At 44.7% G+C, this 14,900-nt stretch overlaps 1 protein-coding gene across 4 annotated transcripts in view; it reads left to right on the forward strand.

The window, feature by feature from the left end:
* The first annotated feature begins 6,544 nt into the window (after positions 1-6,544).
* Positions 6,545-14,900, forward strand: part of CDKL5 (cyclin dependent kinase like 5) — a 174,801-nt gene continuing 166,445 nt past the window's right edge. For all 4 annotated transcript variants that reach the window (XM_019524247.1, XM_019524250.1, XM_019524248.1 and 1 more), the window contains exons 1-2: positions 6,545-6,788; positions 7,673-7,707. In XM_019524247.1, coding sequence (XP_019379792.1) covers positions 6,725-6,788; positions 7,673-7,707 — 99 coding nt within the window. In that variant the 5' untranslated portion in view covers positions 6,545-6,724. The remainder of the gene's footprint in view (positions 6,789-7,672; positions 7,708-14,900) is intronic.

Genomic DNA, 14,900 nt, shown 5'->3' on the forward strand with positions numbered 1-14,900 from the left:
TTCCCACATGAATCTAATTAATAAATCTTTGACTCAAATTTATTTTTGTGACAACAGTTATCATGTGTGATAACATATTCAGCTAAGAGGGCTATGATAAATTGTTCTTTGATTTAATATTAAGTTAAACTGGATTATAATTTTGATGATAATTTGTGACTCCATGCTTAGTGTGAAAGGGGAAGAGAGAGCCCCCCTAACTCGCCCAATGCCCCTCCCCCAACTTGCCCCATTACCTTAGGGGAAGTGATGTGCAGCAGCTGCAGTGACACAGCAGGCTAAAGCATGGTGGTTTTGGAGCTGTCTGAGCCTGCAAATCAGCAGGGAAAGGGGGAGTGGCCAGACGGAGGCGCAGGCTATTCAGAAGGCAGCCAGGAACTCAGCTGTGCATTGTATGGGAGAGAGAGAATGCCAGCAGGGAGTTGCTGGGGGATGCCACTGAGAGAAGCCCAGGGAGTGCTGCAGAGCGTGGTACTGGGGAGGCAGTGGTCCACCCAGGAGGTGCTCCAGGAGATTGGCCTGACCAGGCCACCAACTGCAGTGAAGAAGCCCCAGTGGCATGCCACGGAGCCTTGGGAGGAGGCAGAAGCCCCACTGCGTAACGTGTTAAGAGGGAGGTGTGCGGCGCAGGGGCTGAGATGAGTGGGCCGAGTGCTGCAGCAGTATGGAACCCACTGGGGACCTGCAAAGAGGGGCAGATGCTGGGGGTCACACTGTACGGTGAGACAGGCATTGCTGCAGGGCTGTGACAACTTGAGGCTGAGCCAGGAGGTAGAGCCATCCAGAGTGGCCAAGGCCAGCAATGAGGGCAGCACCAGGAATGAACTGAACAACCCAGCCTCAGGTCGGACAGGGCCAAGGTGCAAACGGGCAGGGACAGAGGAGGGCCCCACAAGACAGCCACCAGGGGTTCAGCAGGGAGCCACTGAGCCCAGCTGGCAACCCTTGAGTGGGGAGAGTGAAAAGTCCCTGCTGGGACCTGTGGGGTCTGGAAGATGAGACCCAGGGCCCTGTCAGTGGATGCTGATTACTTTGTTCAATTGTTGTAATCCTTAAGTTCCTTTTCTGTCGCCGTTGGCATTATCCTTAAGTTCCGGATTACCTCAGGAGTGAGGCGAGTATTGTTGCAAAGGCCTGAGTCCATGGTCAAAGGATGTCCTGCGAGGAACTTATGGCCAGGAGGTCAGCACCCTCAAGAAGCAGGATGCTGCAGGTGAGAAGACCTCACCCATGAGTGAGACCTCCAGAGACCAAGGGTCATTTCAGCCATGGATGTGGTGAGGGTGGGGTAAAGGGAAGGTTGAAGCCCCACAAAGAAACCCAGGTATGAGATCCCACAGACTACCTGCTGGGAACTGTCTCCCAAGAGAAACATCAAAGGCATGGCAGGCAAGCAGGGGCAGCATTTAGATCATGTGGGTGGTGCCAAATCGGGATCCCACCCTGACATCACTGGGGGGTAAGGCACTGGTCAAGAAGGGGCCTGAGCCCTACAACACCTACCAGTGACATTTAGCTTTCTGTGTTAGCCAGCTGTTTAAAAATAATATTGTAGGTTAATCCTAAGAAATGGAGAATAGAATTGTTTGCTTCATGGCAAGAGGATAGTTAAAACCTAATAGATGAAGTTCCTACCTTATTGAAGTTGGTAGGAGTTTGCCACTGACTTCAGAACCAGGAACTTCCCAATTATCTCTCAAAACATGATATCATAATATCTAAGAAACAAGTGTGTATTCTTGGAATAATGTGGGAACTTTCTGTTTTCACAGATTTTGAGGCTAAGTTGTAGTATTTCATCACTGAAAGTAAATGCCTTTGATCAAGTAGTTACACAGGGTATGGGCAAGCAGTGTTTTGGTTCTGAAGTAGCTAAAGTTAGTGTGCAACTCTGCTTTTATTTATTTATTTTTTTCTCCTGTCCAATTTCAAACACTAGGTGATTCAGTACCGTAAAGCTGTATAGACTGTGTGAGCTTCTAATGGGCAAATCCCAGGATGTGGTTGTGAGATCCATTTAAATAACAGCTGATTCTTTGGGAGTAGCTCAGAATATTACAGAATGTTGCAACAATCATGATATCATTGGTTCCATTCACAGATCTCAGCATGCTCTAAATCTGATGCTCGTCTCAAGAAGGAGGACTCTGAGGTTAAACTGTGAACTGTATGAACTGATGACTAATTTATTTTGTTTGACATTAGAGTGCATCTCTCCTGATGGGTTGGGGATATTTTTAACGATCTCCATAGAAATTGATGGAACCATTGAGTTTTCAGGCAGCTTTGATAGATAAGGGAATACCTCCAGCGTTGTCTCGGCCAGTTTGCTTCCCAGGCTACTATGTTTTGCATAAGACCTGTACCAAAAGAAGCAAGAGAGAAGACTGACAAAACACCAGTGCTGGAAGTTTTGTGCTAAGCCTGACCCTTTAGACATCCTGACATTTTTTTGGTCCATGTGCTATGGGCAGCACACAGGAAATGGAGAAATTATTTTGCTTTTCTTGGGATAACATTTACAGATTTGCACTAGAACTGCAAACGGTCAGGGCAGCTAGGGTCTGGAACCAGCTTCCAAGTGAGGTGGTGCTGGCTCCCACCCTGAGGGTTTTTAAGAGGAGGTTGGATGACCACCTTACTGGGGTCGTTTGACCTCAGTGCTCTTCCTACCATGGCAGGGGGTTGGACTAGATGATCTGCTCAGGTCCCTTCCAACCCTAGAAACTATGAAACTATGTTCCAAGTGGCTTGGTGGATCCTGTCTTCCCTAAATTACAGAATATAGTAACTTAATTTTAGAATTTTTCACATTAACTAGCAAACAACGTATTTAGCTATCCACTATCACTAAAACAATTTCCCTTTTCAATTTCAGGCAGCATAGCTTCATGAGGTTATGAAGCCCATTAGCTTAGCTTTGTGCTACTATCCACGATCTGGATCCATGTCTCTTTTCATCTGATGAATGTCAGAAAGGAAGTACTTTGGTCTGTTCATTCATAATAACCAGGGATCCTGGTTTCCTGTTTTAAAAATCACAAAATCTCTGATAAGTACTGAATGGTTTTTGATTAAAACCCCCCAGATCTGTGATTAAAATGAAACGCCACTATAAATTATAGGTATCAATTGAAAACAATGTTTTATTGGTACATTTAGAGTTTTAAATCAATTTGGAAGCCTACCAGTGACTCTGTCACTAAAGTGAAATAAATTATAAATACCTATACATTTTGGTATTTGATTTTGGGTTTTTTATCATGGAAAATCAGAGCTCACCCTGCCCCCTTTGCTCACTAGGACACAGGTCCAGCACCCGAGCCCTGTCTGCTGCCCAGAGGAGGCACCCGTGGGCAGGACCCAGAGTAGAGGGGCAGAGCAGGGTCAGGCAGGGAACCTGCTTGTTGCTGTGAGTCCCACGCCACCATAGTGATATGCTGCCTGTCAGCCCAGCAACACCAAGGGGCACAATTCTGTGCCACCACCTCTGCTGCTGCAGGTAGCACTTCTCTAGGATGACATGGGGCTCGTAGCAGCAAGAAGCTTCCCTGCCCTACCCCACTCTGCCGTGCCGCCCCAGGTCCCACCCACTGTAGGGAGGGCAGCAGGCCTGGGAGCCCAAGCCCACAGCAGGCAGTGCACATCCTCCCCTGCCCTTGCTCTGTGCATACATCTGGGGGGCACATGACCTCCCTGCCCCTCTCAGGAGGGTACGCAGTGGTGAGGCAAGTCGCTGCCCTCCCCCGCAATGAGTCACCCACATCCCCGTCCCGCTCCCCTATGCAACCCTGTGTCTGCGCATTCCAGTCCTAAGCCCCAAGCCCCAATTACCACCCAGCTGGGCAGCAGCTCTAGCCCTGTCCAACTCCCTGCCTCTCTCCCTATGGGGGCCTCAGCTCCCCCTCCCCCCAACCAGACTTACCTGTAGGAGCTGCTCTCTAGGCTGCCCAGCAGGCGTGTGCTTGCGTATGTGCATACAGGTACAATGGTGCCCTTTGCCTGACCACCTTTCTTCTGCTTCCCTGCCCTTTGCAGGCTGGAGCTCTGTCAGCCTGCAGTGAGCTATTTGCAAAACTGCAAAATTTGTGGGTGTCTAATTTGCTTATATTAAATGCATCTCTCTCAAAATTTTATTTTCTCTCATTTTCTGGCATCCTTGGTACTTGTAGCCCCAGTCTGGCTATCATGTTGTTCCTAATGTTATTGCCATGGAAGACTCTAAGCCTTGCTTGTATAGAGATCCTTAATATGGATACACATAGTGCAGCGTATTGTACAGGAGGCAGAAGTGCAGGTGGTAACAAATCCGATGTGCTTTATTTCTATGGCTACTTTAGTTGGTTTGTTATCATCATGAGTAAGATTGGAAGCAATGGCTAGTGTTTTATAGAAAGGTAAACACTTTATATAGGACTAGGGGAAAATGAACTGTGGAAAGAGTAGGAAAAGGCAAGGTAGACATTGTCAAAAAAGATGGCATTTTTTTTGAGTCCTAGGTAAGGAAAATGCTTGTTCTCATTTAACTAATACAAATGAACTCTATATTTAAAAAAACCCCAGCTTTTGGTAGAAGGCCTCCAAATAGGTGATTATTTTACAAGATGCTATTCAGAATTCCGTTGTACTTGATTTATTTCTTTAGGTGGCTTTTTTCCCTTGAAAACCCAAATTTCTCTCCAACATATCTTGCTAAGGCAAGTATTATGATTTTTCCAGTCCATCTCCATCCTGTGGCTCAGACTTGTTGTCTTCAATATTTGACTTGTTCAGAGCAGCATTCAATACCTATCATTACTAAAATAGCTGGGCAGTTTAATGTTTCTGTGGGTGCAGAATTCAGGAGAGTTAAGTCATTAATCCATTAGCTGTATGGTGGTTTAATGATATGGATTCATTCCCACCTTACAGTCTTGTTCTTCATGAGTAAGCCTGTTCATAGGGTGTTGAAATGTTTGCTAGTCCAGCGAAACTATTTAAAACATGGAAAGAAACCGAGAATAAAGCAAGAAGTCATGTGTGCATTGATGTGAAAAAAAAATACTACATAAAATGCCCAAAGGAAATCTTGGTACAGTTTTATGTATCAACTAACAAATTGTCCATTAAGAATGACTGGGGGGCTGGGTGGGAATGGAGCACCGCCACCCATCACCCTGCACTGCCGCCTCCCAGGAGCAGGGGGACAGGGGGAAGCTTGCATGCAGCTGCTGCTGCCACCCACCACCCTGCGCTGCCACCGCTCTGCATCTGACTGCACGCTACCCTCCCCCCAACCCCCCCCACTCTGCGTCTGGCCCTGCACCTCCCAAGAGCAGGGGGGAACATTGTAGGGGGGAGGAAACTTGTATGCCACCACCGCACCATGCTGCCACCACTTCCCGGAGGTGGGGGGAAAGCATGTCGTGTTATCCCCTCCCTCCTCCTCTGCCGGCATCTTATGCAGCTGTCGCCTCCAAGGAGCAGGGCTGTGGGGACAAGGCCAGCAGCCCTGGGCTCCCCCCAACTCTGTCCCCACTGTCATGGCAGCACTCTCCCATCCCATGCTGTCCCCAGTGTTCGCTGCAGAGCACTCTGATCAATTGGTTGTTTCAGTGAGCATTGTGATTGGCTGCTGAGATGACCAGAATGCTCCAAGACTGTTACAGACGAACAGATACACAGACAGACGGACTACACCCTTATATCTATATAGAAATATATATAGAACAGACAGATACACAGACTATATATGTATGTATATGTCTGTGTATCTGTCTGTTCTATATCTATATATCTTTATATAGATATATAGAATGATCTCTTATTATGAATGTTGACAAATTTTAGCGTTAAGTAGCTTTGTCTTATTTTATGTTTGTATCTTTCCACAACTTTCTTCTGGTATGATGCTTTTAAAAAATTTTCTGCATAGTTTATGCATAAACTTTAGAAGGGGTATGGTCTACAGTACTATCTAGTAATTAAATTTTTAAAATCTTTTTCATTCAGTTACTTACTTTTTTAAAAAGTAATGAAAAAACTATTTGGGGATTAACCTTTTAAAATAAGTTCCTAATAAGTTTAACCATGAAAACTGTTAACAATTTTTAATAAGGAGAAAACCTTACCATTAGAATGAGTGAAGAATTAATTGCCTAATCACAAACCATTTTTATAATTAGCTGCAGACATACACAAGAAGAGAAATCATTGGTTGGTGTGTTTTAAACAACCCACTGTCATAGGTTTTTTTGGGGGGGGGTTGTTTCCTCTTCTCAGAAAGAAACATTTTTATGTAATGTTTTATTTTAAAAGACATTCTGTTGTGCGCATGGGGTTACAAAACCAGCTTTGCCATGTGGCAAACATGTAGTCATAATGTGTTGAAATCCTTTCCCTGTATTTCCGAATTCTGTTGATCATAAAATGTGGAATGACAGCGAAATAACTTTTGGGATAAACTAGCATGGTATTAAGAGCAAAGATTGTGAATCTTTTCCATTAGTGCTCTTTGGCTGCAGTAAAACAAGATGCTAATTATCGCATTCATTTCTTCACAGGAAACTACTGAATGTCTAGTGATTAGGAAAACTACGTGAGAAGCCCAGTCGAGCAACGTGGATTTTTTTCTGCCAGAAGTCTTCGGGTTTGGGGGTTTTTTTTCTTTGCCTACTGTGCACCCTTAGACACTTCACTCTTGTGCCATGTTCTGTGGCTCTCAACCTAAGAGGAATTTGTCTTGATGAAGATTCCTAACATTGGTAATGTGATGAATAAATTTGAGATCCTTGGGGTGGTAGGTGAAGGTAAGCCATTTCTTTATCTAATATAAATTAGAATTGAATGGGAATAGGGGCTACTTGTAATATTCCTCTTTTAATAAATGGAAAAAAAATGCCTTTGGAAACTGTTTATGTTTGTCTTGAAATATAAAGGTAATTTGTTCTTAAAATAAAGTATTTTATCAAGGCAGCAAACAATTTTATTTCACAATCCGCTCATATTAAAATTTGATGGCTCTATAGCAAGTCTGTTCCTAATTTTGGGCATTGAAGAACTAGACAGAATTAAACTGAATATTTTGTCTCTGATTTACTTCTAAATCAGAATTTACTTCTAAATCAGAGACAACATATTCAGCTAAAATGTCATTTAGTTATGAAGGCTTTCATAATATTGTAAATGGAAAAGTGACCATTTTACCATTACAAATCCAGCCAAGAATTGCCTTGAGATTAAATGTACGGACACCGGTATCAGTTTGAAATCAAATATATAGTCATATTTCTAGAAAATAAAGTAAATAGATTGTAAAATATTTCTAAGTGGCTTATTTTTTAATAATTTGACATGGCACAAATGTTCAGTGAAGTTCTTTATTTCCTTGCATACAGCATGCCCTGGAATATAATACATATGGTTTTTTTTTCCTCCATCCTGCTACTCAAAAAAGATCTTTCCATGTAGTAAGTAACTGAGCAGCAGCAGATTTTCCTTTCAGTTTTACCTGGTTAGCAACAGAACCTGCTCTTGCAGTATGTCTCGCATGATGTGCACTCCAATTTCCAGCAGTCCGTTCCTGGGGGAAAAGGTGCATGTTGTATGTGAGAAAATATGGCATTTTGCATGTAATCTAAGAAAATAGTATTGGAAACAACGTATTCATAATACATTTTGCTTTTGTTTCCAGGAGCCTATGGGGTTGTACTTAAATGCAGACACAAGGTAAGCCAAATGCTTTAAATTGCTTGTAGATGTTGGTCTGTAGATGAAAATGAGAATGAAATCTCAGATGGGGAGGTCAAGAGGGCTGGGATATTAATGGTCATTAGACAAGTTTTGTTAATATCTGTGGGGTAGACTTTGTCCTATAGTCAGTTTAAATTCTTACTGTGACTCTTGAGACTGAAAACTGTTGTGACTCAGGCAAGAGATGAAATACAGAACAGAGTTTAATTTTATAATTTTTAAATACAATATATATTTGTATTAAACTGTTTTAAGTATTACCACTTTGCGCACATTTCAGATGCAGTCCTGAGGATTACATTTGAGAGCTGGATAAAGAAAAAGGTCATAGCATGATGCACAACCATATTTAGTTTCTACTAGGATGTTTTGAAATTAGTCATACCTGGTTGTTGTATGGCAACAAGTTATTTAGGGGAAATTTTCCACAGATGTTGTTGGATAATCCAACTGCAGTAAAATAACATTCTCTTGAAACTGGCAAAGGATAAATAGAAAAAAGAGAAACCTGCTTGAGATTGGAATGGAGTCTGATGGTCTGGGTCTGCACTGCTGTGATTAGAAATAATGTTACGTGAGTTCATTTGCGTATGCTAAACAATGTAGCCGCAGCAGCTTGAGCTCAGCATGCACTAATTTGCCTTGCTTTTTGGGCTGCAGTGTAGACATATCCTGAAATAACCTCTATGTACTTCAAACTAAATGATTAATATGTGTGTATCTAGCAACACATAATGCGTTATTTTTGCAGATAGTGATGTTAGGGTAGTTTGTACATAGATAACTCATGCTTCTTCCAGGGTTTTATGCCAAATGTTAAGCTGCCATTGCTGGACAGAGAGCTTATACCAGGAGTGGGCAAAATATGGCCCATGGGCCAGATCCGGCCTGCGAGGCCATTTTATTTGGCCCGCAGGGCCCCTAAAAAAATTTAGAAAATTAATATTTATCTGCTCTTGGTCCTTGTCAAAAATGACAGGAGTCAGGGGCAGTAGGAGCCAGGGGAAGCCCTGGCAGGTTTCCATAACAGCAGGGCCGGCCCCGCCCTCCCCCAGCCTGAAGCCCCACCAGGGGCTTCTGGCCTGGAACCATGCCAGAACCTCAGATAAGTGGGGGAGGGCAGGGGAGGACCCCGGGCAGGGAGGGAGCCCATGGAAAAGTGGCCTGGGGAAAAGCTGTGTGTGGGGAAAAGCGGCCCCTTGCCCACCCCATGCCCGGTGCTCTATGCTACAGCCACTCGCAGCCCACATGGGGCTGCCTTGAACAGGCACAGGCAGCCCCACGGGGGCTGTAAGTGGCTGCAGCAGGCAGCGCTGGCCATGAAACGGAGGGGCTGCTTTTCCCCATGCTCAGCTTTTTCCACAGTCTCCTTCCCTGCTCCTTCCCAGCACGGAGGAAAGCAGCCCTTCCCCTGCCCCGTGGCTGGTGCTCCCTGCTGCAACTGCTCACAGCCCATGCACGGCTGTCCTGAGCAGGCACAGGCAGCCCCATGCAGGCTATAAGCGGCTGCATCGTGGGGTCCTGCCCACGGGGCAGTTGAGGGGCCACTTTTCCCGTGCTCAGCACCAGCTGGTAACCTGCCCCTGCTGCCAGCCTGGGCTCCGCATCAGCTCCAGGCTCACCCATCAGGGCTGCTCCATGGCAGCAGCAGCTGTGGCCCCCCTGCTTACTGCACCAGGCAGTGTTTGCCACCACCGCCACTGGGCTACCCAGCATGCGAGCTCTGGGCAGGTAGCAGCAGCAGCAAATGCTGCCCAGTGTGGCAAGTGGAAAGGCCGCTTTCCTCCACACGAAGCAGCTGCTGCCTCTGCGTGCAGCCCCAACAGGCGAGCCCAGAGCCAGTGCAGGGCCCAGGCTGGCAGTGGGGCTGGGTTACAAGCTGGTGCTAAGTGCGGGTGGAAAAGTGGCCCCTCGCCGGCCCCATGCCCTGCCCTGCAGCTGCTCACAGCCCGCATGAGGCTGCCTGTGCCCACTCAGGTCAGCTCCGCTTGGGTTGCGAGTGGCTGCAGCAGGGAGTGCTGGCCGCAGGGCAGGCGAGGGGCCACTTTTCCCTGCGCTCTGCACCAGCTCCTTCCCTGCCGGCAAGCACAGGGTCAGGGCTGCGCACTGCCCCCCACCTGTACTGTGGGGCCGGGGGATGCTGGGAGTGAGTGAGTGTGGGAGCATAGGGCTTGCACCAGTGTCCCAGGGCCAGTGCCGGCAGGGCCCAGAGCAGGGTGGCAGGAGCACAGGGTCCCAGCTGGCAGGGGCTCTATGGAGCTGGGCCAGCTGACCCCTCTCCCTGCTGGTGCAGCCCAGCCCGGCTCCACAGACCCCTGCCAGCCTGTACCCTGCTTTGAGCCCCACTGGTGCTGGTCCTGGGACATTGGTCCCAAGACATTGGGACATTGGTTCCAAGTTGGTGACCAGGGGGTGGGGCTCCTGTCAAGGGGCGGGGCTACCCATGCAGCCCTCAACAGCCTGCCAAAACTGGGTAAGTGGCCCTCCGCTCAAAATAATTGCCTAGCCCTGGTTTATACCCTCAGCTGTGCTGCTAGTGGGGCTATGACCTGAATACTTGGCAATGTAAATCTAGGTAAAAACTTTATTGCTTCCTATGATTATCAAAGGATAGGTAAGTTCTCTTATAGATGACATGGTTCACCAGGTAAAAATCCTATAGCATTTCAGCACAAATAGATTTAATTTCATAGACACACCATGGAACATACATGGGAGAATGGCAAAACAGTGAAGATACCAAAATGTGGGTAGGGCTTTGCTATAGGGACACGTGTTCATGCTGAAACTGACTTGACTAACTTGTGCAGTGAAGGTATACTCAAAATGTTGCTTTTCCTTTTGGATATGATGGAAAAGTTTTGAGGATTATCAGAAAAATTGGAAGGGAACCTACTTCATTCAGTATTGCTGAGCAGTCAGGGAACAATGACAGAACCTAACACTGGTGCTGCAGTTAACTACACTGATACGTAAATGGAAGATGAAGGATAGTTCAATATGTAGGGATCTCTGCAATTTGCGCAAGAAGTGCACAGCATGGTGGCATCTTTAATCTTGGAGTTTCCCCCACATGCCTGCCCTGCCACTGATTGGTAGAGGGTCTGGTCACTAACTGCCCACCCCTGATGGCCAGAAGGAGAAAACCACAATTTTAAATAAGCTGCAGTTTTCACCTACTGGCCATAAGGCACAAACATCAAGTAATAGGGTCCCTCCACCAATCGGTGGCATTGCAGGAAACCTCCAAGATTAAAGAAGTTGCTGTGCTGTGCAGTTCGGTGTGAATTCTGGAGATCCCTGCCAATATGTGACTGTGGAGAAGACCTGCAACCACGGAACATCAGTGAGTTGCTGTCTGTAAGAGCCTTCTCCAGATAAATAACTTTTATTCTATGTGAATGGACATTATATTGTCATGACAAACCTGGACATCAAATACTACTGCCTTTCAAATTGCCATATGATAAAAGATGACAAAAGATTAAAGTTTAAATCTTTATCTACCCTAGTCAGGCTACTTCCTGTATTCTTCCATACCTTTATTTGAAAAGCTAATATAAAAATGTGGAGGATCTACCTCTGGAATCTAGTTTTCAGATACCTCAGTTTAGTATGTGATGTTTAATGTATGGTGTAATATCACTGGGAGAAAAACATGAAAGTGCATCTTATCCTGAATATTTGACTATTATAAATTTGGGAATTAAAATAGTTTAAGAGTTTCAACTACTGAGGACTAAATTTGAGAGCATCTAGGGGACTATCCATGAGATTAAATGTGGCAAAAAGATTATTACTAGTTTAAATGTAATTAAAAAAATAAATTAGTGGTAATAATACAGAAATAACTATAAAGATTTAAGTTTTAATATCAAGAGATGCCTTTGAAGATTCTACTCCTAGGATTGTTTTATAGTTATGAATTCCAGAATTGCATAGAAAGCGATTTGTCATGTTCATACGGTTTCAGATCTTTGTCTGTTTTGTCTGAGAATATAGTAGTATCCCTCCTTAAATAATCTTTGAATACTTTACTGGTGCTTACCTATGTTTTAGAATTAATAATAGCAGTCCTTTTTTTGTTTGGGCTTATTTGGTAACCATCATTATTGAGGATGCAACTGTGCCCATATGTCTGTTTTCTCTGGGTTTTGTTGTATAGGAAAATAAAACTGTGTGACCATTACCTAATGGACCATAGTCCTAAATATATTTCCGTCCTTTTTATACATTTCTGAGGCCAGAAAGAATGATTGTGATCTAGTCTAACCTTCTCTGTAACACAAATCTAGATCTTGCCCGATGATTCGTTAACTTAGTCGGACAACTTGTAGATGAATTTAAGCTCTTTCTCAAAGAAAGTTTGAGTCTGGATGTTAAGAGTCCAAATGGACATATCACACTCTTCTGTGTGAAAGTTAATATTATTTCCCCTTCTGATTTAATCTCACTGATATTATTTCCCACCAAAGGATGTTATATGCAGGGTCTGTACATAAGGCTTTGGGTGCTCTGTTTCATCAGGCATAATTTTTTTAAGCAACAGACCACTTCTCCTTTGACATCACTGAAACTGCTGCATCTTACTGAAACAGGGACCAAAACCAGGAAGTCTTTCCATTTAGAAAGCAAGAAGATGGAGGTTTTTTGTTTTGTTTTGTTTTTTTTACCAGTAGCCCTAACAATAGCATAGATGTCAGTGTATGTGACGCACACACTGTAGAATAGCAGGGAGGAAAAATTGTACTTAAAGATTTGGGGCAAGATAAGGCATATCATTGTTTGCCTCTCAGTATAATAATCTTTCTCTCTCCCTTCCTCTCCTTCACAGTGGTGTCAGTGCATCTCAGTGTTGATCTATAAATGCATGTACTATTCTAGTCAAAGGCTTCTCTTGAGTATAGATTGGAAATCTCCATAAATTGTCATTTGAGAGTTGTCATCCTTTTTTTTTTTTTTCCCCCCCTCCCTCTGATGATCTCTCAGCAAATGCATCTTTCCTTTTCTTTCTTCCTGGAAGTAGTAATTATCTCTGAGAATTAGAATGTAGGAATTTAACTACTTATAAATATGGTGGTAATGTAAAATGGGACCAGATTCTAAGCTATTGTAAATCGGCATAGCTACATTGAAGTCCATGGAGCTGAGGCAAAACTTATATCAACACAGGGTCTGGCTCCCTAATTACAAAGCTTTCCCAAGATACAGTGACTTACTGATGATATGATAAAAAGGCAGTTTACTACCTAGTCCATTGGTGTGCTTAAATTAGGGGGGAATGGGTTATTTAAAAGGCTCATCATTTTGACACACAGCTATTCTGTGTTAAAGGCACATCATCAGAAAAGCAAAAGTAACTCCTCCACAGTGAGTAAGGTTTCTTCATTATTGTAGTGCTACGCAACACAGTTGTGCGTGTTCTCTTCCACTCCTTCCCCCCAAATTTCCCCCATAGTTGCTTTTTGATTAGTGGCTATTTATTTGTATATTCAGCTTCCCAGAGATCAAGCACTGTGTTCAATGGCAGGTCTGATGTCTGCAAGACTTCTTTCTCTTTTTGTGATCACAGTTTTCCAGGACTTCATGGGAAACGCTAAATTGCTGAATTTCCCTTGAAATCCTGTGAACCCCAAAATACAGTGATCCCTAATTATAAAAATCTGCATCTAGCTGCTTATAACTGTTTTCCCCTCAAATTTCAACTGTTTCAGATGAACTTTTCTGGGGGGGGGTAGGTCTACTTAAACCCAACTCTTTTTTTTAATATCCAGCCTCTGCTGGCCTTTGTGCAAGTAAATAAATGAATTCTGGCAACTTTTCTTTGAAAAGTGCTCGCACTCTCAAGCTTTGGATCGTAGACTGAAAAATTTGGCAGTTGCCTTCCCTTTGTGTTGAGAATGAGCCATTTATTGTCTCTGAAAATCTGTCCAGAATTGGCCAGCAAGGTTTTCAAGGCTTATAGTTCATGGGTTCAGTTGACAGTTCTCAGACTGTAGCAACTAAATTACTGGATGTTCTGTCTGGACCTGGGCAGGCATGTTGCAGCAGGACTTTAACTACAGTTGCAGCTCCAGGCTTCTGCAGGTTTTGACAGGTTCAGCCTCGAAATAAAATCAGGGAAATGGACTCTACTGTGCTGTCAGTGCCCCATCACTTGGTATGCTGTCAATGCTCCCTTGCCCAGCCATTGAAGAGGACAAGATTTGGACATGCAAGGATAGACTGGAACAGTGAAATCAAGGGGCTAGAAACTGGTACTAGGAGTTGGATGAAGGTAGAGATTGGGCACAGCTGAGCAAGGAGTCTGTGAGCAGAGGTTGGAAGGGAAAGAGAGTGGTAATTTAAGAGCAAGTGTCAGGAAAGGGCTGGAATCCACTGAAGACTGAGAACCAGCAGGGTCCAAGGAAGGTGATGGGACGGATTGAATGTGGAGAACTGACACTGACAGGAATTGAGGAAAGGGACTGAGAGGTGACATTGGGGTTGGAGTTCCCTTGGAAAGGGAGGATGTGGAAAGGGGTGGGGGGGAAGGGAGGAGACTGAAGGCCAGGTACCATCCATCAGGGAAATGTTGGATGAGGAGCTGCAAGGTGGAAAATTGGGATTGAGCAGGCCAAGAAACTGGCAGTAGGAGAGGGTGAATTGGGGAACTGGGGGGGTATAAGAAGGTAGGTTGGGCAAAGCAACTGGGCCATGGATTAGAAGGGAAGAAGAATGCAACTAAGATGAAGCAGTGATTGGGAATAGAGAGAACTAGGAGAGGGACATGTTGGGGGAAAGAAAGAAGGGCTCACACTTAAGGGCTAAGTACAGACATTTGGGGAGGTTAAATTGGGTTCAAAATGGCCGCCTGATTTAAACTTGGCTCATCCCAGTACCAACCTTACACTTACAGACCTTGTCTCAGTGACCAGCAGTCAGTCTAACCCTGTAACTGTACAGAAATTCTGTGTACACAAACCAGTCTAAGAATTGTAGAACCCAGTTTAAGATATACCTGGATCTATGAAGTAACAAGCTTAATTGATTTAGGTCAAACAGCTGCATGGAACTACTGTATACTTTTCCTGCACAGCCCCAGGGCTGGGAAAACCAGTCCACTGGCCCCAGCCCTGGGGCTGCTCTTTTCACCTCCCGCCACCGCACTGGGCTGTATTTTGCCCCCT

The sequence above is a fragment of the Gavialis gangeticus genome, unplaced genomic scaffold (genome assembly GCF_001723915.1).
Source record: "Gavialis gangeticus isolate Ggan-Ray unplaced genomic scaffold, GavGan_comp1, whole genome shotgun sequence".
Lineage (NCBI taxonomy): Eukaryota > Metazoa > Chordata > Crocodylia > Gavialidae > Gavialis > Gavialis gangeticus.